We start from the raw sequence: 25,939 nt of genomic DNA, 5'->3' as shown, positions 1-25,939 counted from the left end.
CTTGTTCTTTTTCAGGTACCTGTTTTTTCTTCTGGAAGCCACAAAGCTGGCATAACGAACACAATACAATGGTCTCCGTCAGAGTTCTTTCAGAGGAGTATAATACGAACACCACATTGTACATACCCAATCAAACTCATATGTAAATCAAATTTAAGATACTGTACTGCAGTTATGATCATGATGCCTTTTTACCAAAGCAAATAAAAATACTGAAAATTGATAGTAAATTCTAAATACTTTTATAAATGGTAGGCAGGAAGACCAATGCATTTCTTTTTTCAACAGATTAGTACGTGTTCTGTTCTGCAATGTAAAATGGATTAAAATTATCCTTTCTTTATTTTTCCTGGAAGAGTTCTTTGCTGTCTCACAGACATAGAGAAAACTAAATATTAAAAAAGCTGATTTATTTTAATGGTGAAGACTTGAACCATGACAAAAAAATTGTATCTTCAACCACAAGGCATTTACTCCAATTAGTAATTTTTTTGATATGTATAATAGTGAAGCAATTGAATAAACGAAAAAAAAATCAAACTGTCAGGCAATGACCTGTGTCCCCTCTGATCCCTAATTTTTTTTTTTAATTAAATTTTAAAACGAAACCTTACCATTCATATAAAGTTAAAAAAACTCCAACAATTTAATGAAGGCGGCCTGCTAACTTTTGTATTTATTTTATATTTAGGCTTTTCCCCACATATTCAGCTGTCCCCCATTCGTGTAGAAACCTTTACAGAAGAGGACATTGTTGCCAGTGCTCTGTGTGCTGGGGAGCCTTGGGTTAAAGGGATTACTCTGCTGAAACACCTCATGGTGCTTTTTGTTTTATCGTGATCTGTATGCTGCCCACAGCCCGACACGTGTGCTCGAGCCCAAGGAGCAAACCGTGCCCTGGGCTGCGTCCAAAGAAGCGTGGCCAGCAGGCTGAGGGAGCTGGTTCTTGCCCCTCTGCTCTGCCCTGGTGAGATCCCACCTGGAGTTCAGCGTCCAGCTCTGGAGCCCTCAGCACAGGAAAGACATGGACCTGTTGGAGCTGGTCCAGAGGAGGGTCACGAAAATGAGCAGTGGGATGGAGCACCCCTCCTGTGAGGAAAGGCTGAAAGAGTTGGGGCTGTTGAACCCAGAGAAGAGAAGGTTCCAAGGAGACCTTCTGGCAGCCTTTCAACGTATTAACGGAGCTATAAGAAAGACAGAGAGAGACTTTTTACAATGGCCTGTAGTGACAGGACAAGGCGTAATGGTTTTACACTGGAAGAGGGCAGATTTAGATTGGATGTGAGGAAGAAATTCTTTAAGATGAGAGTGGTGAGGCACTGGAACAGCTTGCCCAGAGAAGTTGTGGATGCCCCATGGCTGGAAGTGTTCAAGGCCAGGTTAGATGGGGCTTTGAGCAGCCTGGTCTGGTGGAAGGTGTCCTGCCCCTGGCAGGGGGGCTGGGACTAGATGATCTTTCAGGTCCCTTCCAACCCAAACCATTCCATGATTCTTGTCTCCTCAGGAAAAATGTTTAATGTTATCCATCAGAGTGGCATTTTTCTTAAAAATGATAAAGACAATAGCAGTAAGCCAAAACAAACCCCCCTCTCCGAATATGCATCTCAGATTTGAAAGGATTTCTAAGAATCCACTATAGGATAAAATTTCTGGAAGGAGATTCTGTGCAATACAAAATTATGCAGTCTCAGCAGCAGCTGGATGGTGCTGAAGTTCAGCGTTGAAATATCTCACACTGTGGCCAGCTGCCTTGTAATAAGCTTGGTACTTCTGTACTGGTGCTTTTCCTTCATAACTGGCTTGGCAAGAGCCACATGTGAACACAACTTCTATTGTGAACAACTTCTCACTTCCTGAAAAAAAAAGAATGCTACTGGCATTTCTAGGGAAAGGAATAGAGAAACTCCTCTACATAGAGAAAGCAATCTTACTGTCTTTTCATTAATATTTGTTATGCAGTGCCCAGAGGAACATCAAATTGCTTTCTCCCTTCTGCTTTAGATGAGACTGATTTTTCTCTGCTGGTCCAATAACCATTCCTGAATGCAAGCAGCAATAGTAAACTACTCGTCTTCAACAAAGTCCTAATTTTCTGCCACATGTCATTTCTTAAGAGTTTAATGTTTGATGCCACCAGCCCTGTATCCAGCTGACTTCCTAACCCAGGAAGGGTGGGACTGCTCCCCCCTGCTGCTTTAAGCATGGCTGTGTTCTCTTGAGTGGGCCCCGAACAGAGTTAACCACAGATAATACAAACACCTTGCACTATAAGAGAAATAACAAATCAGCTCCTCTAAGAAGGGGCTGCGGCTCATTTATTTCCCTCAAAATATTCTGAGTGCTTTTAGGTAAGAAAAAATACACCCTAACAATGGCCATTGCTAGTCTTCAAGTGGAAACATGATAAAAATATACTTACTCTAACACTGATTAGTCAAAATTAGCTCCTGGTGTAATAATGACATCAGTTTACGACGCAAAATATAGACATGTCTTCCAGGTTTGTTCATTTTTGTCCTTCTTGAAGGGAAGGGAAGTACATAAAACATACATATTTTTGCATCACACCCTCCACTCTGTTTTGATTTCATCAAAAAACACATATACATCCAGACTGGTGAAAAAGAAGTAACATATTCATGCTTCTGATTTGACAGAATAAAAGAATAAAAGTTTTGCGTGATTTTTTCCAGAGAAACCCAGAAAATAATTCATTAAAACTCACAGATACTTTGGTACACAACCCTACACTTGGCTTGTGAGGTTTATCACTCCACGGATATATCTCTCTTGGATACAGATGTAAAACTGAAAGAGCAGCTTACAGAATGTCTGTGTACATGATTATGTATCTGTAATCTCTAAAAACTATGAAGAATAACCTAATAATCTAAATGCTCCCTTCTCCTTGAATAATACAGTTTGAGTAACAGAGAATTTCAAAACTAAAATACAAATAAAATGAAAAATACAGCAGAAATAATACTTTCTTGAAATCACGCCCTTGAGAACATCATAACAAACCAGAGAAAATAATCCATCAATTCCTGAACCAGCAACTTCTCTCCCATCCCCAAATGTGTTGGTATAAAAGAACCCGCACCATTTTTAAACTTTCAAATGCTTTTAGTACTGTATTATTATCATTACTTATATTTGACATTTTAATGACATAATATCTTAGAAGCTCTATTATTATTCCTATTGTTTCTAAGTTTTAAAACTGAAAATTTCCAGACCATTTATTTATAGATGATTAACATCATCGGATGTTTTGAGCTAACATTTCCTTTCACCAAGAGAAGCTTTTTGAAGCTTCTTTTATTTGAAAATGTTTTTAAAAATATTACAACAGAACTTTGAACTCCATTCAAAGCTCAAGTATTACCAGCAATAAAAAAATCAGGAAAAATAGAAAACTTTTCTATTACAGATATATAAGAAAAGCTTTCATTTATCAAATAACTGTGGAAATCACTGCTGTTTGAGCCTGACTTTGAAAATATATTCAGCTATACAGTGTTTATGACTAGGTATTTTGTTTCACCATCCTACCACACTTAAAGTAACTAACTAGGTCCAGCTTTAGAACACAAAGTTACTTATTACAGAAGCAGTATATGTATGAAGTATTAGCTGTCCTGATGGGATGACTCTGCATCTCATTTGGGCAAAGGTACTCCCCTTCAAAGCTATTTACTGCTCTATTTACAAAGCCTGGGGATTTCAGACAAAAGAGGGAGACTGAGTTCATACGGATGCCTAGAACACACTTTTTGCTCACATTTTTAGTTACTTCATACTGATACTTGTACATAAGCACCACGAAGCAAAAGAAAATGAACAGAGAATAACCTTCCCTCCCCAAGAAGAGAGGTGCTTACAATCACAGTTCTAAAGTTGCTTTTTTTTAAGGGAAGTGATGACACAAAGTAAAGGACTGATGTTAAGAGACATTTTTTGATCCATCTGCACTACATATCTATATTAAAAAAATTAAGATTATTTCAGTTTACTGCACATAAACAAGCCAGATTTAGATTGCAGAATGTAACGACCTGGAATCAGATCACCATGAAACAGCAGCATTGATTTTGAAACGTCTAAACTGAATTAAACGTCTACTTCTTTGAGAGTAATGTAAGGTAGCTCTATATGCTCCATGTTTATTGAAAAGTAATTAAAAAAACATATGAAGACAGGCAGTGGAACGACAGTACGTGTAAAATACATGCGTGTTATATTTTCAAGATTGGGTCCCAAAATAGGAACCACAGATGTTGAAAACTTCATGTGTCCTAGAATACAAAATTGTGTCAAATATGTGACCTTGTTATAACCTAAAGCTTACAGATTGTATATACTTAACTCTGAACAGCATGCTGTAGAATTCACATATTTAACGACAGACATGCATCTTGCCACAAAACGCACACTTTGTTGTGGCAAATATATATACAGATTTTTTTGCAAAACATGATGGGACAGAAATAAATGGCTCAATTAAGCATTACATATCGTCCTCCTCCCATTCACAATTATATAAGCTAACAACATTTTTGTGATTTCTTGTCTGTCCCAGCTTAATGTATTTATTGGTCACCGCTAACCCATAAGAATTCACCTTCGCACATATTTCAGGCATAGTAAAATGAAATGATAATTTTTAAAGCTGCCACTCTGGCATTGAATAAACGTATTTTGTAATAGTTACTTATCTCTGCATTTGCATTTCCTTCAAGATATCTATTAAAAAATTACAAGTCATTGGCTTGTGCATTTTCCCATTTCTCACAGTAGAACAGGATAAAAATATTTGCAGTGTTAAGGGGAGGCTTCACTCAACTCACCAGCTTGGTCAGAAGGTGGAGCTCTATACATACCTGTACCACTTGCTGCACAGAAAATCTGCAACTCCATCTAAACCCACAGAACTACTCAGAAAACAAACCTGCATTTAACTCCAAGATACAATTTGCTTCATGAATACAGCAGACCGTATCTGATAATAAACGGCTCCTTCTCCTAGCATTTGGAACAATTTTCAGTTTGTTAATAAAGTCACAGTGGAATTTTGCATTTCTCAAGTCCTCTTTTTCGTTGAAAAATACGTTTGCAATAAGATCGTAAGATAGTTGATACTTACAGGCATCTCTAATATATAACAACATGGCTACAAAAATGTAGTCAACTAAATTCAGGGTGATACTGTCAGCAAATAGAGCATCCCAGACAACCAGAAGGTCCTGAAGTGGGAATTCACGTCCAAAGAGGAGCCTTACCCACCGCCTGAAAAAAAAAAAAGGAAACGATGTCTGTATTTTTTTACTTTGCCAAGTATGGTAAAGCCAGGATACACAACCCAGGATCAACTACAATCCACAACATTTTACCAAAAAATTTTGCCAAGCGTGAAGATCTGTGGTAACCACTGAATTAATTGTATTTGTGGAAATGTTACTGCATCTAAATTACAGAAGTGATGCCTTACAGACTGTAGAGTCTTCACTGACTAAGATCATTAAGGGGGTGAACCTCAAAGGGCAAAACATATCAATCCTATATACCATATTTTTGAGCATTTAATGTAATAGTGATCTAAGATGAAAGGGATAAAATGTTATGCAAGAATAGCCCGGAACAGCAAAAACAGGAGGGTGAAGTTTATGAGAAGCCCCGAAAAAGCCAGTCAAGTAAATGCCAATTGAGAGATAGATGCCAAACAGCAGCTAAAACGGTCCGGGTCACACTTACTTTGAAGAGGCTTTCTCCCTGTTATTGATGACAGTGTTTGCAGCTCCATGTAAAATACGCTGATGCTATTTGGATCAAACCTAATTTAAATCTTTACCAGTTTTAGTGATACTCTGCATGTAGACCATATCGTTAATTCCTATTCATATCTGTGCTGTTTTCATACCTAGCAAAACGTAAAAATCTGTCTTAGTAAATGCAGTATTTGCTGGAGGCTGGAAACTTGAGACGCAGTAGAAGAAAATTATTCCTCAAGATTTCTTGTTTCCAGCTCTGGCTTTTACACTAACTTACTTGCTGACCTCAGGAAAGGCACTGCCCTTTCCCATTTCAGAGCAGACCCACCAGCTTTGTACTTTTTAGGTAGGATTATCTAAGGTCATATTTGAAAGAGCTAAAGAATAGTTAGTAACATTAATCCTGAAATAGTTATTACGAAATGGACTTAAAAATAATGAATTACATTTTTAGCTGGGATATGCAAATTACTACACATGTGGAATCTGTTTATTCAGTGGCAAGAAAAGATTGATTGCAAATTTCTGCTAAGCAAATTAAGTCATTCTTTAAAACTCACAAAAATTTCTAAAAAGGCAACTACAAATTTCATCAAGATTAGTTTCACTTGTAAGAATTCATGTTTAACCACTGTTGTCCCAGAACTCATTGTTGGTTAAAGGCATCTGGTTTTTTTGGTTTTTTTTTTTTTCTGATTCCAGTAATAAAAGTTCATTTCTAGACAAATGAAATCCACCACGTCAGTCGAGCACATGCTTTTAAGATAGCAACAAGCTGTACAAAAAGACTCTAGTCTTATAGAAGAAATTCAAAGGGCTGTTTTGTGACTCAAGATCCTGTTCACTAAACTTCACTACCACCCTCCCCACCCCCCCCCCGCCACTGGAACCATATGTATAAACCGCAAAAAAATCTATATAAAAAAATCCATGTACAGATTTAGAGATCACTACATAGAATTTCTCCCCTTGCAAGTCATGTTCCCTTTTAAAAGTGAAAATACGTGATTTCAAAAGACAGCATCATCTCGTCCTTCTATTAAGCATCTACGGTCTAAGGTCTTGTAACTTTTTAAGTTAGTGTAGTAATTCTAAAATTCGCAATGTTAACTATGAAAACCCACAAACTCCGTGTGTGTCGCCCTTTGAGCAAACCCCTTTCCTGGGAGGCCATTTTCAGGCCTCAGAAAGAGAAATCAGAACTGTTAACACAAAAGCAGGGCTTAGCTACTGCATTTATTCAATAAATACCCTGTCTGTTCCATCTCAGGAATTGTACCATATAGAGGCACATAACCCTATAGTGCCTAGCCTACAGGAGACTATTATCCTATGGTGACACAACCATCACCCAGACTCAGTGGGAAGCCTATTACTTGCATTAACAACCCCTCCCACCTGTAAAACTGCAACTTACCGGTTACACAAACTGTTAGGTGAGAAATTTCAGCTAAGCTTGAAGCATCTGAGCTGACTTTGCTTGCAACTACCCAAATCTCATTCAGAAGCCTTGCTGAAAGTCTAATACACTTCAAGGGAAAAAATACACCATGGTGTAATGGGATTTGTTATTAGTCTTTTATTAGAAATCTCTTTTGCTTCTTTACTACTTCATTATGCAGTGTTAATCGTTTGTAGATGCAGGTTTATTCTGCTCAAGCAGAAGTCATTCCTTTTTTTCTCCTGCTTTTATATTTTCTCCTGGGAAAATTAAATCTCCGTCCCCAGAGGTATCACGTTTCACAGATGCAGACTGCTGAAGAACAACTGGACTTCCTTTTGCAACCATAATATTACCGTTAATTATTTGAACCTTCCAGTCTTAAAGGGAGTAAGCTGTTCATACTGTTTTAAATGCATATATACTAAATGCTCTCTTATTTTCTTTGGCGGCATTTAGCTCATCACATCTATAAACCAAGGACCCTATTGCCTATGAACCATACTGCCATATGGCAGGACTTCACTCAGCTTTTATATTCATAAAAAGGGATCTTAATTCCTTAAAGTAAGTGTCCACACTGAAAAGCTGTCTTTCAAACTAACATGTTTTTACAGCTTTTACAAATATTTGCAGAGAATGTAAGACACACTTAATAATTGCATTGGATGTGATAAACTGTTTTTTGGTGGTGTGGTGTTTTTTGGTTTTTTTTTTTTTTTTGAGATGGCTGTCTCTGGTTTAATTATTGTTCTGTCCTGTTAATCTTGCCTTACATCTGTTACACCTGCAGACTGTGAGGCTCACAATAGTATACCTTTTATCACATGCAGTAATACAGTAATTCATATTTTACCAGGCACACTTAGCAATTAAAATCTACAAAAAACCCCCTACCAGATTCTTTAAAGCCACAATACGCCAAGGTACTACTACCTACACTGTAGAATATGTAACTGTATCTTCCACTTATGATTCCTATATAATTAAAGCAATATTCTCAAGAGATCAGTAATTACTAGCAATAGATAATGATTCATTAATGACCTTACGATATAGGGAAAGCAGGATAAAACTGTGCTCTAGTAAAGCCATTAAATAAGGCAATGATCCAGCCTTACCAGTTCTAGCTAAACCACAACCATTTTGACTGAGATTTACAGGACAATTTCCAAGCATCAATAAAATTAACTTATGTGTTACAAATATTTAGCTGCTTATCTTCTCTGTCTTCTTGGAAGGCAGAGAATTCTTTTAAAAAATTAAATAAGCCTAAGAAATTGTTACAGATGAGGTGATACAAACAGTTGAGGCGTGTTTATGAGGACAAAACAACAAAATGAAATCAGAAAGAGTAAGAAAAAACACAACACTCGGGAAGGGAAAACATGACTCTGAAGCTACTTGTAAATGACTAAATCTAGGACCTACAACTTGTCAACAAGTTGCCTAAAAATTCTGCTGTAACAGCCTGTTTTCAGCCATTTGTACTCTTACTAAACTCAATCTTCAGTATAATTTCCACTCCAAGCATCTGCTCAAGGCTTGATTTTTTTTTTATTAATTGATACTATTCATTAGAACAAGGTTAAAAAAATTCTTCTCATGCTTAACTTTTTTCCTCAAGCACTTCATTACGAAGGTCTAGAATAAACCCAAAAAGGTCTCTGGTATTTTTCCTTTTTGCTGTGTATATTAAAAAAAAAACAAACAAAACCCAAGCCCAAATTTGATAATTCCTTGGTTGACCTAAAGAAAGCTCCACAGAGTATGTTCTGCTTCATCCTAACTCTTGCCACCAGCCCAAGGGTGCATCTTCCATCCTGTCCTTCACCCCAGCTGCACTCTCCTACCTGCACGGGAGATGGCAAGGGTACCCGTCACCCTCCCGTGATGGCTAGCGCCGCTCAGCAAACGGGATGGCGGAGGACGCTGTTCATCTAGTTGCCCATGGTTGCAATACTCAGTAGTGGGAGTTTTCTGGAGAAAGGAAGGGTCAGCAGCATTTTGCAGGACGTCATTTCATTTTCAGCGCAAGTTTCGCTGCGTTTTTTTTTTTTAAATAAGAAAATTAAATGGACTGTATTGAAAAGAACGCCATCTTATCAAAACTAAGCACTCGGAAGCTGAGAAATGCCAGAATTAACATCAGTTGTTTACTGACTGAGAAAATGATATGTAAGCTCTGTCTCTTTAAACTCTGTCATGAATTATGTTCAAGCAAACATTTGTAGCCAGTGCAATTTACTATGTAAAGTCACGGTCAATAATTTAGGAGAAAGGGTAGACAGACTTGAGCTGTGATCTGCTTGTTCAAAAACGAGATATGGAAAAAGGATGAGGAGCAACATTTGTAGAATGCTTTCAAAAGAACTTAAAGCTGTAGGGACGATAAAGAATTACATCGTTCCATGCCAGCCAGCAAGCGCTGCTCTGGGCAGACCTGATGCCCACGCTACGATATCAGAGGTGTGTGTTGCTACCCTATGGCCCCCAGGTGGGCTGCGGCTGAAGAAGGCTGGGTGGCTTCGCGGCTGCCCTGCTGCAGAAGTGGCCGCAGGACCAACACAGGAGCCACGCTTCCGCAGCAGCGCTCGTCAACACTCCCACGAAGGAGAAGAAAAAGCAAAGACAGCTGTAAATACACAGCAAAAGTATCTCAAAAGAAGACATCTGATAGCAGGAACCGTCCCGGACCTGCTAGTCGCCACAGGCAGTCAGAAGGGAGACAGGCAAGCTCAAGCAGAGGATGAGGAAGGTCATTTATTTTCTTTGAATGACATGAAGGAGACCAACCAAGACAAGCTTTAGCAACACTTCAGCTCAGACCTGTTACACAGTCCAGTTCTTTAGTGTTCTGCCTCCTTTCTTCATAAATCTTGTTTTTACCAAGACTCCTGTGGCTTTATACAGTTCAGAGATTTTGTATGGAATGCCCTGAAGAGATTAATAAAACCTTCAAATGATACAAGACAGTGAAAGAAACATACCCGAAGTATAATCACAACTTTTTCTTTCAGCTACTCTTCTACAAGAGTCTTTTAGGAAGGGAGGTAACTGCTCAGGCTGCATGAGAAACTTAATGATCACAGATGAGAAGAAAGTTCAAACAGTTAAGTGTAACAATTAAAAAAATGACATGTCTAAAATAAACAAAACTTTATTACAAAAGATAATAAAATAAATTATTAAGATCCAGGATTTTGTCAGAACGGAAAGAAGCACATGGAAGCCCAATAAAGCCAAACAACTGGTGGTGTTTTGAAGTCATGTGGGAAGATCACCAGACTTTCAGAGATTTACAGAAACCTCTGATGTGTTCAATGTAAACGTTGAGCATTTTATACAAACCATACCCGCAGATGCACACCACCCATAAAGGATGTACAGTGAGACATTGTTACAGCATATGTTCCATTTTTTTGCCTTAATCTACTTAACTTGTGAAGGGAATGAAAACAGACATCTTGCTAGAAGATGTGTTTACTTCAACCATAAATTCAAATGTTAATTCTGGATTTATTAGATAAAATTATGTGGCCTTTGTCATTTCAGAAGGCTGACAAGATGATCAGGTTTTACTTAAGTTGCAAAACATTTAAATATAGATTCCTACCACATCTTGTCCAGTAGTGTATGCTGATTGTACAAAAGTGCGTGTGATAAAGAGGGAAAAAGTGTGTGCCAGCATCTAACAAATCATTCAGCTTCTCCTCAGAGATAATAGAAAGTATATAAAAAACGATTCTTATTATGTGTGCACATACACCTGCCTTATCTAAGTAATTTCAGGTTTGTATGTGGAGTCCTATTCTGCCAGAGAATGACACACATGCTTTGGTGTAATCAGGATCTAGGTGGGACTACCTTGTCCTGCACTCCCATGCAGGTTTTTCATTTCACCCAGTTTCTCCTGTACTGGCTACATGAAGCTTTGGTGGATCACTGCAGCACATCCACGCATCATGGTTCTGCTGCTGGGTGGACACAAGGTAAGTTATTGTTTTTGGGTTTTTTTTTTTTTTCTGGTTCAAATTCTGTTTGGTTTATGGTCACATCCATTCATTTTCAAGTTTTACATAGTTATATTAAAGCCCTCTCAATTTTAAAAACTATGGTAAGATCTACAGGCTTTTTGTTCCACGGCTTAAACACTGGGGACTTATGCAAAGATAAAAATTACTGTGATCGAAAACAAATAAAAATGAAACCACACATTTACGTTATGGATTGTATGGGTTTCAAACTCTACCATAGGTTTTCCTGTCAGAAAATAAGTATTTAAAAGTAAATAATAATGATAATAAACACTCATTTATTAATATAGACCCATTCAAATTTAGGCTAAGTGATGAACAATAATACTGTTCATAGTTTACATAGAAAAAGGTTTTGATTTGTCCTATTGAAACTTCCTACTGCTCTAAATATCCTGATATTTTAATAGTAATTACCTTATCTAACACAGACTAGCACCCCTCTTCAAAATGAATACTTATAATTATATTTTTACAAATAAATGGCATAAACATTTAATGGTTATGTGGATTATTTCCTTTCCCATTTGGTTTCTTTAAGATTACTGGCAAAGATTACTCCAGTTTGCATTTGAGAAAAAGTCTGTCTGTTTTTGGAAGACTATGCATTTCCTTATTAAAGAAGGTTTTTCCTTCTAAAAAAGGAATTCCTAATAATTACCTCCCCCTCCTTACTGTAATTTACCCCTCATTGCAAAAGCATTTACTACTGTCTTAAGTGAGACCCATTGTAATAGACTCACTAGCAGGAACGTGCTGAATGAAAAAGGTGTTATTGCATCTTTGTAGCAGTAGTGTTTCGTATTTTTAGAAATTTTCTACAATAAAACTCCTGAACCTGTTAGCCTGCTTTGGGTAGGTTCCTGTCCCAGTTCTTAACTAACTTTAGGCACCTGTTTTAGCATTGGTGCTGTTCTTGGCTTCAGATTTTCCGAGGCTGCCACTGTCACCTACTGGTGCTCCCCACCTGCAACCATCTTCCTGGTGGCACCAGCAGCCCAGGTACCACCAGTACCTTAGGCATGTTCACCAGTGGTGATGCCCCTGCAAGAGGGAAAGGTAATTTTCCTTCACCTTCTTGCTAAGTTTTTGGTCCCCAATGTAGTTCTAGCTTATCGTGCTGGTTTAAGCGTTGCTGATTGTACTTTCACGCTCTTCTGAATTTGTTTTGGAAGTTGTTTCATGTGAGTTTACGGGAAGCTGCTTACTGGTGACAAGAGTGATGTATTTTGCTTCTTCATGCAGCCATGTACATTTCTCCTGCCAGTTCACCCTGCTTCAGTGTACATCCCAATGATAAGGAACTTTAGAAAAAAAAACTTTGACACAGTGTATTACTGGCAACCATACTCACTAAAACCTATCCCTGATTTTAAAACTCTGCTCAACGTTTCTACTACACTCTATAACCAGCGTACCTGGTTACACAGGACATAGAAAAGGCTGAAGTACTGAATGCTGTCTGTGCCTCAGTCTTGACTAGCAAGCCTGGCTTTCAGGAATCCCAAGTCCCAGAGACAGAGGAAAAGGCTGCAGGAAGGAAGATGTACCCTTGGTGGAAGAGGATCAGGTCAGGGAATCCTTAAGCAAAGTGGACATACGCAAGTCCACGGGCCCTGAGTGCAATGCACCCCCGAACACTGAGGCAGCTGGCAGATGTCATTGCAAGGCCACTCTCAATAATCTTTGATCAATCTTGGTGGCGGGGACAATGTCTGAAGATTGAAGGAAAGCAAATGTCACTTCTATCATCAAGGTTAAGAAGGACCCAGGGAACTACAGGCCAGTCAGCCTCACCTTGATCCCTGGGAAGATGACGGAGCAGCTAATCCTGGAAAACATTTCCAGGCACCTGAAGGACAAGAAAATCATCAGGAGTGATCAGCGTGGCTTCACCAAGGGGAAGGCAGATGAATTCGTATCCGCAAAAAGGCATGTAAAATACACACCGAAAGATCACCACAAGCTGCTCTGCCCACCCACAACAATCTCATAAACAAAAATAAAGACCCTGCAATGACAGGCAGAGCATTACAGAAACTTGCCTAAAGATGTGGTGGTTTTCCATACTTGAATTTTTAAATTCCCATCAGATGTTATTACAAAATTCTGGAGCAATATCATGTAAGATTGGATCTCATTCAGAGATTATTGGATAAAGTCCTATAAAAGCAAGAATTCAGATCAATTAAACTTATAAACCTGTATAATATTGGGTTATTGTTCTGATTTTGCAATTTATTTGATTGATCTTCTTAATCTAAAACTCCAATAATATGACTGGCTTAAACAAGCTACTAACATGGATGTAATTGATTCACCTTTTCTTTACCTAATGGGTCAACTTGCTTTTGACTTTTTTCTCTGAGAGAATTCTAGTTTCTCTGCATATTAAAATGTTTTTTTTTAAAGTAGTAGTTTTACTTGCAGGCTTTGCCAATGGTTCTCACATCACATTTGCAATAGCCCATTTCTGGAAAAGCTGGAATCTAAATTTATTTGTAATGGTAATTATGGACTCACACGTTGTAAGACACAATGACTTTTCATAACCAGTACTGATCTCCATCAGTTTTAGCTTGTACCGGCTTGGTTAGATTACAGACACTTCCCCTTTCAACTTCATCCCTCTAACATTTTCAGAGGCTATTTTGGTTTTTAGCTACTACAAGGCTGTAAACTTGCAGAATAGGAAAGAGTAAAAAAAACCTTTTTCATTAATCTGTTTAATTGATTTGAAAACGGACTTGACTAGTACTAGAGACAAGTCTGCAAATGGCTTTTCCATAACACTAAAAACTTCAAAAACAGAGTTAGGAACTGAATGGGTTCAGAAAAAGAAAACATAAACAAGTTTCCAATTTTTTCAGCAGGAAAGATGGGAGAAACTGGACATTTAGGTGGAAATTTGTATTGTGGATGTAAGTAACTCTTGCATGATCAGAGACTTGCCCTGAATGTAGCATTTAATTTAAAGAAACTCTCTGAAGAGGGAGAAAAGTTCATTGCTCATTTTTTTTTTCATTCCTCCTAAACATGAAAAGCTAAACGACTTCAATTTTAGTATTTCACATACACATGGCTTAGTAATTAACAGCTATTACAAGCACCGTACTGAGACTGCTAGCCTGTGTTTGCAGTAAATACAACATCCACCTACTGGACTATAACAATTTACTAACCACTCATTACTGTGAAGGACAGATGAAACTGTTGTACGCCAGCAGTGACCTACAGGAAGAATCATCATAATGAAATAACTAACATGGTTTCAGCCATTGCTGATTTTTGTAAAGGACAGAAGTTCTAGACATTTGTCAAGATTCTAGTCAAGGTGCTTCAAGTTGATAACAAATACCACAAATCAAAGCTGAGGCACCCAGTTTTTAAATCTTGGCCAAAATACAGAGGTAACAACATGAAGGGTCTAGCTGTTATACCATGACTCATTTAGAAATTATCTGGACTAAACTGTGCTTTTTATTCAAAGGAAAAAGACTGAAGAGTACTGCTGTGTTTCTGCAAAAGAACTAAATTTAAACAGCACAGGCAATACTCAGATCTAAAAAGCAAGCTTCAGTGCAACAAAATGATGGTGATAAACCAGAAGGAGCAGAGGGGGTTACCACATTCTACTGGAAAAAAACCTTTGAAGTCAATGATAAACACCCCTTAAATGCAAGGAGTATGGGACTTCATCTCTGATACTATCTAAAATCCTAATTTCATGACCAATACCTGCACTAGCAAGAGAAAAATGTAAGAACTTGAAGGTGTGTCTACTGAATGTTTAATGCTCTTTGCTTCTATGCAATTAAAACCTACAGTCCTAAATACTGATGATGCATGTGCATTTTGTTTTGAAAATCACTGCAGAGTAGCAAAAACATTTTCTTTTTTTAACAAAAATAATTACAAGTGAGTGATTTTAAACACTGTTTGCTGCAACAAACCTATTGAAACAAAAGAGGCACTTCTAAATTAGCAAAGTTCCTACTGATATCAGCCATTAGCAATTACGAACTCCACCCCCCGATCTTTTCCATCTTTAAACAGCAATGATCAGATTTGGTTTTAAAGTGGAGAAATTATATCAGAAAAACAACTCTCAGTGTTGCAATTAAAGTGCAGTTCTTAAGATGATAAAATAAATTTGCTAATAGCTTTATCCATTGATTCAAGATGCATCCAGTAGGTTTAAAAGATACAGCAATTCTTTTGTACAATCTCTCTGTAAAAGAGGAATCTATAATATTTTACTGTTCCATATTGTTAAATCTTCTATAGAGTTACTACATTTCTTTGTAGAATCCACTTGGGCAAGACTCATTCAAAAAGACATGTATTTTAAAACAAAAGGAAGAGATACAATTTTGTTAATAGCTCTAAAGTAAACAAATAAGTACTGATAAAATATTATGAAGTTTATATTCTATCTTGAAGACTTCTCTATCACAATTAAATAAAATGCCTTTTCTGTCCATAAAAATTTGAAATTGACAACTGAACCATCTCTCTGTTAGTCTGTATCAAAATGTTCAAATAAATGAATTTTTTTTCTGGTAATGTTAAATAAGCCATATAAAAAATTCAGGAGATTTAACTTTTTTTTTTTTTTTTAATTCTTCAGAAACTAGCTGCCTATGTCCAGCAATGGAACCGCTACTGGAAAACACGCTGTATTCAAACCAACAAGGCACCATGCCTGTTCTGACTCTACCGCTACTTTACCAAACCACGTTAGTCTTTTTCTCCTTTCTAATCCCATTTCTCCACCACAGCCGGTTTTGGGTGTTACAGAGAATTCATTTGATAATGAAGACAGTTTTAGGTTTTCATAGTAAAATTCAGGATGGCAATACACCCCAAAATAGGCATTATAAAGTAAAAGGGTAACTTTAAGCTAATTAAAGCTGGTTTCAGCAGGGATAGAGTTAAGTTTCTTCCTAGTAGCTGGTGCAGCGCTGTGTTTTGGATTTAGTATGAGAGTAATGTTGATAACACAGTGATGTTTTAGTTGTGGCTAAGTCGTGCTTACTCTAAATCCAGGACTTTTCCAGTTTCCCAAGTTTGCCAGTGAGCAGGTGCACAAGAAGCCGGGAGTGACCAGACAGAGCCAGGACAGCTGACCCCAACTAGCCAACGAGCTATTCCATACCACAGAACGTCATGCTCAGTATATAAACTGGGGGAAACTGGCCAGGGCCTGCCGATCGCTGCTCTGGGACGGGCTGGGCATCCATCAGTGGGTGGTGAGCAATTGCACTGTGCTTCGCTTGGTTTCATTTTTTTTTCTTTCCCTTTGGGTTTTATTCTTCTCTCTTTCTCTCTCCTTTTCATTATTATTATTATTATTGTTCTCATCATATTTTCTTTTATTTCAATTATTATATTGTTCTTGTCTCAACCCATGAGTTTTACATTTTTCCTGACTGATTCTCCTGTCCCGCTGGTGGGGAGGAGGAGTGAGCGTGGCACTTAGTTGCCAGCTGGGGTTAAACCATGACACTCCTTTATCTCATAAAACTGCATAAATATATGTCAAATGTATCTGAAGTAAAAGGGCATGGCCTTTACAAAGTGATAATCTTTCAGTTGGGCTTAAAGCATAAGAAATTGAAATTGTGATACTTTGATATGAAGAGAACAAAAGCTTATTAAGCTATTTGGCAGCTGAGCTCAGAATAAAACAGGCACCAGTAATGAAGACTTCATTTAACATCAACAAAATCTTACTATACACATACCTTTTGCAGAAGTCTTATCCTAGTATTTGGAAAAGGCCTGCTGATTATGCAGCACACGAGCTCAGGTAAAACCAGACCACCACGGATAAATAAATTATTTGCCAATGAACTGGTAAGAAAAATGTGTAGCTGTAGCTGGACACCGAAACAGATGCAAAAACCCACTAGACACTTTCCCCTTGAGAGTCAAAATTAAACAGCAATAAATAAACCTAAAATGGACAGAATTCCTATCTACTGCCTGAACTGGGGGCTTATTTCTGCAAGCCTCTTTATAATTAAGTATATAACATTTCAAAATCTCTTTGTGGCTCTCCACTCCAGAGGATAAATTTATTTATTTTTTAAAATGAGGAGAGAAGATTTATATCATCACTGAATTCAATATTACGTCTATTGTATGCTCTAAAACTAAATTAAGAAGCTGTTCAGAGGCCATACATGCAGCAGTCCATTTCAATCTATTAGTCTGGCTAAATGCCTTCATATATCCAGTGAAGGGAGTCATCATCATCAATCTGCCAGTTTTAGTGACCAGTCAACTACATGTTGATGCATGTACTGAGGAAACACAAGCGTTTCCTCCCTTCTGTTGTGCTCCTAAACATAAGAATAAAGTGAGGCTGTTCCAAAAGGTAGCACACAAAATGATGATTTAGCTCTTAGTGTAAAAGTCTTAGAATCACCACTTCATTTATAATCTTAGTTCAAAGACAGAATGTCAGTTTGCAGCCCAATTCCATTATTGAGCCAGGTAAGGCAAATAAAGAGTTAATTAATTTTGCCTGGGAAGTCAATTGCACCATTGTTATCCAGTGTCTTGCTTTCATTTAATCTGTTAAGCAAAAAAATGCAGACTTTGTTTTAGCCTTTCTGTATATACCTAAACCGAGTTGTTTTACATATTAGTTACAAGAATAGGAACTTCAACTTTTGTGAAACAAAGTACCTGTGAAGTTTTGCGGTGTGTAGCAGCAGGCTTATAGGAACGCTGCATCTTTTCAGAGATGCACAAGGGCTTAGTGGTCTCATTTAGCTACCTATGTGCCCCTGCAGAAGCCCTGCTAGCAATAAAATACTCTGGTGGCAAACAGCTAATTCATTAATTAACCACAGTATTTGCTGGAAAGGAAAGCACTAAACAATGCGGCACAGAAAGTGCAATTGCGGTTGTTCCAGGTCCCTGTCTGCAGTATGTGTGGCAGAGGCAAGCAATGCCTATGCTGTTTCTAATTATTCCAATTATCATGGCACACTATGAAAACTTGATTAATAACACTGAAGATATTGTTGTGGCAATTAGCCATATGGTTGTGGGACTTTATTCTGTCACGATTTAGCCATTAGCATCTACTTATGTTTGTCAGAACAGAGCATCCGTGACAAGTTGGAGTTCCGCTCACCTTGCCGAGTCCCTGGTGAGCAACACCAGAGAAATGTTTATTCCTGGGAGCCCCGTGCCTGAGTAAATTTTTCATGTGGCATCCGGCCTGACTGGGGACAAATGTCAAGTAGCTTACACAACGACCCATCAAGCCGGGCTCTCTGCAAAAGGCACCTCATGAACAGCTTACCAAGACAGACTTCTTTCAGGGGGGGGGGATTTGACCAGTAAAATTAGTGTCAAATGTCTTGTATTCATTGTTTTCAACCGTTAACCATTGAGACAGCATGTAGCTACCCTTATTTAGACATGATGAAATGCTCTATTATGATTTTACACACCTATGAGTTACATATTACCGTGTGCTTGAAATGTAGATCTCCAAGCTGAGGGACTACGGGGCAGCAGTACTGTCAGGCTGGTCAGCCAAACTGACAGCTACAAAAGCTATCCATTTTTATGAGCCTTCCTTTTCAGACACAAAGTATATGTTAAAAAACATACTTGTCCTTTCTTTTCATTTTGTGGTCAAAATAACTGCTCATCTCTGAAAGTTCACCTCTAAGACACAAGTAAAAGCTTTAAAAAGCTCATTAATAACGTAAGGCTGCCTCCCCCCCCCCCGGCCCCGAAAGCAGAGCACTAGTCTTACCAGTTCTCTAACTTGCAAATCAGCTAGTAGAAATGTGTTTACATCTGCATGTCACTCAAAATCAAAATGTTTGCAATTAAGGATAATTCCCAACTTGACCAGTTGCCCACAGTTAAGAATCAACAAGTCAGTCGTTATTAAAAGGAGTAGGAAGCATTAAAGAATCAGCATCTTGCTGCACAGGGATGCCATACATACAACTGATGAAAGCGTGCTGACCTATTTTAGACATGAGAGGAGGAAGCAATAACCCATGTTTATGGAAATGGCAATGTTAATATGTAAAATGACACTACATAAGAAGTTTCTAAGAAGCACAAACCTTCAAGAAAACCCACAGTACTGTAGAAATTCACCAGCTCCTGTTAAAAAGAACAGTAAGAATTGCTATTTTTTGAATACATATACCTCTCTACCTATATGGTAGCTTTCCTCTTATAGTTACTATCTTCCATCTGTATAGATCTTTCACACACTGTGAGGAGACAGATACATCGTTTAAAACCATAAAAGTAATTGTAAAGAAATAAAAATAGACCGAGGACTCTGAGCAGGTGTAATATTTTTAACTAAATTTAACTCGCTATTTAATTACAAGAATTTTAGTTGACAAGACACCTGGGCATAAAACTTGCTGACAAATGTCCATGTAAGAAAACAAGAGAACACTTCACACAGCTCACTACTAACAGGGATATATCAGCAAAATAAAGTTATTAGCAAAAGAGAGGGACGGGATGTGCTTCTCATCAGACATACCAACTTTTAATGGAGAGCTAGCTCTAAGGCTGAAAAAAAAACCCAGTAAAGCCTTTTTTTCCATTTATGCCCTTTTGATTGAGATGATCAAGTTTGTTTTTAAAAAACAGTGTTTGTGGAAAATTAGATACTGACTGTCCTAGAAATCCCATCTGTGCACACAGACACTCATATGTGGAGGGGGATCGGGTGTAAAGGAGGTAAATAATTCAAAGAGGTAAACAAGGAGCGAAATAAATACTAGGCAGGAATGAAGAGGAAGGATAGACAAGAGGGAACAGAAGATTTAGGAAAGGAAGTATCAGTGAGGATTTTTTTTCCATAGGAGCTGTGGAGAACAAGGTGAACAACCTAAGGGGTAATTTGTGTGCGTGTGGGCAGTGGGCTCAGCCCTAAGCCTGTGTAAGGGCTTCAGCTTTCTCCTTAACCACAGAGGGTGCTTGTAGGAGGTGAAAGCAGCAGCACATGGCCTTGCTCAAAGTTTAACTGACTGTTGTCTCCAAAAGGGTCCCTGCAGGACTCTCCCCGTGGCCACCACATGGCTTCTGAGATGGAGAGAAGACCCTGCAGCTGGAGCCACAACCCTGCGGCGGGAGCAGAACCACCGTTTGCCCGGGCTGCGTTCTGTTCTTTGCCATGCTGGAGATCTGCTTTCACCTTCGCAGGCCATTGCAAGAATACAGTTGTGATTACAATGAAATGAATAACGAGACTGCAGACGATCTGGTCTGACGGTTAGGATGACATATGTTTTCTACTTGTTATCCAACTGCACGTTTTGGACATACTATAGATGAATATATGCTATATTTTCAGCTAGTACTGATAATATTTAGAGGAAACGAGGAGGACGGAAGTGGAGTTAAACACTGTGCTATCCACATCGGTGGTCAAATCGTACCATGCCTGAAATCCAGACAGATCAGATAAGACCATAATCGCTCCTCCTTGGCCAAAATACAAAGTCTTACAGCAAGCCATGCTTCAAACAAATATTGTGTCCCAGCTCCAGCCATGTTGTATAGAAACAATGCAGGCTGTTTCTTTTCCATTTCTACCTTATTTATACAGGCTTAAGTATTTACAGGAACTTTCTACTATGTGTATGTCGATTTCTGATTACCTTTGGCACTGCAAACTTGGCTGGAACATCTAGACCCTATTTTTGTCTGCTAATTCACTATTTCAGATTAATTTATTGTTATACATGGACCAAAACCAGCCACAATGACAAATATGCCAGGTTTTACAGTGTGGCTACCTCAAAGAGGTGCTCCGTTTCAAGAATCAGAAAAGCACTAGAAGTATTCCTCCAGCAAAGAATTCAAGTTCCAATTTTCTGTATGCTTCTCAGAAATTTCAAGGTAGAAAAGGGACAGTAGAAATCTCTCTCTGGCTCCCTGGCAGAAAACCTGTTGCACACTTATCCGTTTGAAATAACAGATCTCTCAAAATGACAATAATTTAAAGCCTATTGTCGTCTTTATACTCTGATTTGTTTCCTTAAAACTGTATTTCAACTTACTTCTAAAGTGATGTACCTTTTTGTGAACCACCCTCTTTCCGCTGCTAATGTGAGAGGCGCACAAGGGACATTTCAGGATTGTTTTTAGGCAGCTTGAACAAGGACCTGACACCCTAACCCTCTGGTATTTCCTACAACTGGCAAATGCAGACGGGGAAAGTGTCCGTCAGATGCGATAGAGGTGAACGCCTGTTTCATTGGAGGCATTTCCATGAATGCAGGTAGGCTCTTCTGCAGGCTGCTCCCTAGCTTTTAGGAAAGTAGAGGTACGGGGAGGGATGTGATCAGATACAGGATAAATGATCCCTACAGGAGGTATGAAAAGGAAGGGCTGGAGGCTATTCATGTCTAAAGCCTATTTTACTTGACCACACTCTTCCATGTTCCAGCATAATGAAGCCACAATGTACCTGTCAGGTAAGAAGCCAGACACATGCCTGGTGTTGCATCTGGTCTAGCACAGCCAAATGCATTTGTCTGTTAAGCCAACAGATCATCCCAGGCAGCACAACACCTAGCTCTGGAGACCACCTGCCAGATGGACCGAAACAGTCCCCTCAGATTGTGGGAACAGATCGCACTGATTCATGATAACCTCAACAATGCCTTAAGGCACATCTTCTCAACTCAATTCTTGCTCATGGTTGTTTGGGATGTAGGTGGTATTTTATGTGAAGGAAATTATGCTATTGAATATTTAGTTGGCTGTGACAGGTAGAATGCGTACTTTGAGGAGGTGGCATCTATCTCTGTCAGTTAAACCATGGTGTGAAAACACTTGACAACAATTATTATAAACTCTCTTAGTGCTTTGGATAGTATTCCACAATCTTAGATAAGTGATCGCACGCCTGCTTTTAAAAGGCCACTGTTCAGGATACCAATCATTTATGGATTTTACTTTCACACAGAACATACATGGTCTCCAAAGGACCTGTTCACAGAAAGTTTAGCAAGCTTTTTGATGTCCAAAACAGGCTGACTCAGCAACAACTCTGATTTGGATGAGAGAATTCGAAAACGTGGGCTACCCTTGCAGCATTATCTTTTTTTTTTTTTTCCTTTCTTCTTTTTCTTCTGTTAGAAGTTCCAATTCTGAGGTTTATACTCCAAGGTTCAAAGAGATTTATACCCTAAGACCTCACTTATACTTGAGAAAAACAACTTGTACCACAAAAATTATCAATCACATTCAAATTTCCTATTCAACTGTCTGCTGAAAATTACCTTCAGAAAAAGCACATCATCTCAGTCTTCGCCTTGGCTTTGTGAGAATTTGTGGACTCCTGGGAGTTCATTTTGCTTCTGTCCAATCATTAGTAACAAATAGGACGTTTTTAATCCAGCATCAACTTTAGGAAAGCACTTGCTGAGCACAGTAAGAACTATAGCATGGAGAATAAAAGAAATGAAAGCACATCCATCTTTGGAAACCAAATGTAACCCACAGGATGAGGCAAGAGTTTAGGAATAGGAAGAAACAGCCACAGGCGAATTACTGTCCGTATCACCCTCCTCTCTTTATGGAAGATAAGCATAATCACTTTCACCGAGTACTATGTATTAAAATCTTTATCAAAGAAACCCTTAAATTAAAAATCCATCTTTAACATTACTATAAAACAATTATGAATTATCTTTTCAGGAATACCACAACGTATAAAATGATGTTTTTTTCACACATCAAATACAGAGGCTAAGATTCACGCATATAAAGGATATTCTTAGCACTGCCTAAGGTGAGTGAGGGTAATATTTATCAGCTAATCTATCAGCATCAGAACACAACAAAAGGTCACCATTTCTGATTCTGAATGTGTCCTTAAGAAATACAAATTTTACATACACACATCAAGAAAGAAGCTGCGTACTTGAGGCAAGGATGGTGCATTGTATAAGACGCAGTTCTACTGGCAAGCAGGCTCTTTGAAGGCTGACTGGTCAAATGTAGAGATGTTATTTTAGAGACATTAGCAAGTTTGGAAGTAATAAATTTGGAAAAAAAAAAACAACCCACATGTAAAAGAGACCAGTTTTATGGCACACTGCTTTCTCTCAACCTTATATTTCAAAATCTGTAAAGTACTTCCCTCCTACCCCTAGTCAAAAACCACCTTACCACTTGACTCCTCTGCTAACGATCCTCTACCCCACAGATATCAGATACTTTTCAGATTCACTGGCTGATAACTTACTAATTAAACTCAGAGCAATAACCTTAACTCACTTAGGTTTTCAGTCTGATAGGTCTACTTTGGATTTGAAGAAAAGCTTGTGTGCATGAAAGCCTGTGTACTTTTTCAACCATAATGGTGGATTTAATGAAAGATTTTATTACTACTTAACACACCTTGTCTTGCTACATTATTAGCCAACCACGTCACTATGAACTGTTTCATTACTGATACGAGTAAATGAAGCATATACTTTCGGGTACATATTTCTTGTATTTGGTCAGCAATACTAGCCAAGAGATGAAGATACCTGTAGTAAAGAAGCGTTTTTTCCCTAGTGTCTAAGTAAACTTCCTGAAGTACTGATGGTAAATCTTTTTAACGTCTAACAATAAATTTTATTTTAACAATACCCTTTTATTGTCTCAGTGAGGCACGGGCCTACTGATGCTGAACTTGCACTGAAACTACTGATTTACCATCACTGCCTTAAACTCAGACATCCTGCTACACAAGGGGACAAACCAAACCTCCCAGGTGTTTTGACAACCTTTTTCTGAACCAGTTGAAATTTACAGAAGGTAAAACAGAAGGTAAAACACTTAGGTTTTGAGTTTTTTGAGGTTACGCCACTTGTATAATCTTTTGACTACAAACTCCCTTCAATTTAATGTTGAGTATTAAAACTCAAAGGCATTGAACCAATTGCTGTCAGTTGAGCCATTTTACAGATATGTGCAAAATTATTAATTATATGAAATGCAGATTTACTGAGATAGTAAGTAAACTCTTAATGGCCAGGATATAGGTGACTTGGGTGCTAATAAACTTACGCAACCTGGATGATAAAAAACTGAAGTGAAAGGAAGATGACAACAATATGTTCCATTACTATCAGCAATTTTGTATTTATTGATGATGATACAACTGAGACTGGTGTAGCTGCAAGCATGACATATGTTTCCAGGAACTTAGGCCAGAGGAGGTGTTTTAACCAAGGACATGAACCTCTATCAGCACAACAAACTGGGCACAGTACGGAATCAGCAAGCTAGCAGTGGCTTTAACCAATGTAGACACTAACTTTGTGGAGCTGAATGACTTTTGTGTTGCATTGTTGCAACACCTGAGTTTCTTTACCATGCTGAACTGCTCCAGTATAATTCATTCAAGGCAAAGATGAACGATGCTTCAAAGCAGAAATCTGAAGTTACACAGTTAAAACTCAGGAAATGCATATACCTTACTCCTGTCACATGGTAAAATCATAGTTCTGCATGTACATCTCCTTTAGTTCTGATTTTTATCAAAATATGCATAATTTTAACACTAATTCCTATTAAAATATGCATCATAAAACATAGCAGATGCATGCAATTAACATATTGTATTAACTTCTGCATTTTTTAGTCTTTATTGAATCTTCTGTATTGAATTAACTTAATTTTGCATTTTCTTTGTTTTCCTTTCAAAACCATAAAATTATTTGGCTTTACTAATGTTATTCTAAATAGTTTCAATTGGATCAATTCACTTATTGGGGTGAAGAACTGAGGAGGGGTCAGGACGTACCTTAGCTACTGAAGTCAATTTTCTGCTAGACTGAGTCAAGAGAGCAACACTGCATCTGTTTGTATTGTTCTGTATCGGTAAATGAAAATTTCTTTTTTTTTTTTTTTTTTTTTTTAAACAAAAGCTTGGTATTTGCAAAAGCTGTAAGACTGTGGAGACCATAATCTAAAATCATGAGAGCCACAATTTTTATGACTACAATCTTCTTTTCCTGGTGTTCAGGCAGTGGTTTTGGGGTGGATTGCGCTGCGTGCGTTCTGATGAGACATTTACAATCTCCTTTATGCAAATTACCCCAGCAGCTGTTTAAGAGCTGTGGTTGTCAGACCAGGCAAGGAGAATGTGATTTGGTATGTCACAAATGGGGCAGGGCTTTATTAGGCTCTGCTAGAAAGTTTTAGCAGATGCCTTAGCACAGTTTCAGTGTGATCCTGTAACCCCATTATAATTTTATTGCTTATGGAAAGAAAACCACAAAAATCTCCCAAATACTGTGGGGATTCTCAAAAATGAGCACTTCACACAATGCCTATTTCTGAATTAAGTGTAAATAATAAATGTAATCTAATCATTTAGAGTGGAAAACCTGCAGTTTTCCCCAAAGAAATCATATGCAGCTGAAGGAGCTTTCCTGGGGAAATGCCCAGCAATAACACCTTTAAGACTAAGAGAAAATTTTACAAGTAACTGATGAAGACTGGTTTGCATGTTTAAGAATGACTCATCATTAAGCCAATGCTACCATTTACAGGCGTACACATTAAGATCCTTTGAGAAGACTGCCCATGGAAAGTGCTACACCTGGATTAACACTGGACATCCCGTGGTCAGGAGACTGATGAAAAGATTGACAGAGGATTCTTTAAGGACTGAAAGA

The 25,939-nt window shown here is 38.1% G+C and overlaps 1 protein-coding gene across 4 annotated transcripts in view; it reads right to left on the bottom strand.

Annotated features, from left to right (window-relative positions):
- The window catches only part of TBC1D5 (TBC1 domain family member 5), a 326,021-nt gene that overhangs the window by 76,954 nt on the left and 223,128 nt on the right, over positions 1-25,939 (bottom strand). For all 4 annotated transcript variants that reach the window (XM_055709546.1, XM_055709545.1, XM_055709547.1 and 1 more), the window contains one exon: positions 5,147-5,289. In XM_055709546.1, the coding sequence (XP_055565521.1) occupies positions 5,147-5,289 (143 nt within the window). The remainder of the gene's footprint in view (positions 1-5,146; positions 5,290-25,939) is intronic.

Source organism: Falco cherrug, chromosome 4 (assembly GCF_023634085.1).
Source record: "Falco cherrug isolate bFalChe1 chromosome 4, bFalChe1.pri, whole genome shotgun sequence".
Lineage (NCBI taxonomy): Eukaryota > Metazoa > Chordata > Aves > Falconiformes > Falconidae > Falco > Falco cherrug.
The sequence above is the reverse complement of the archived record's forward strand: the minus strand, read 5'-3'. Positions and strand labels throughout refer to the sequence as shown.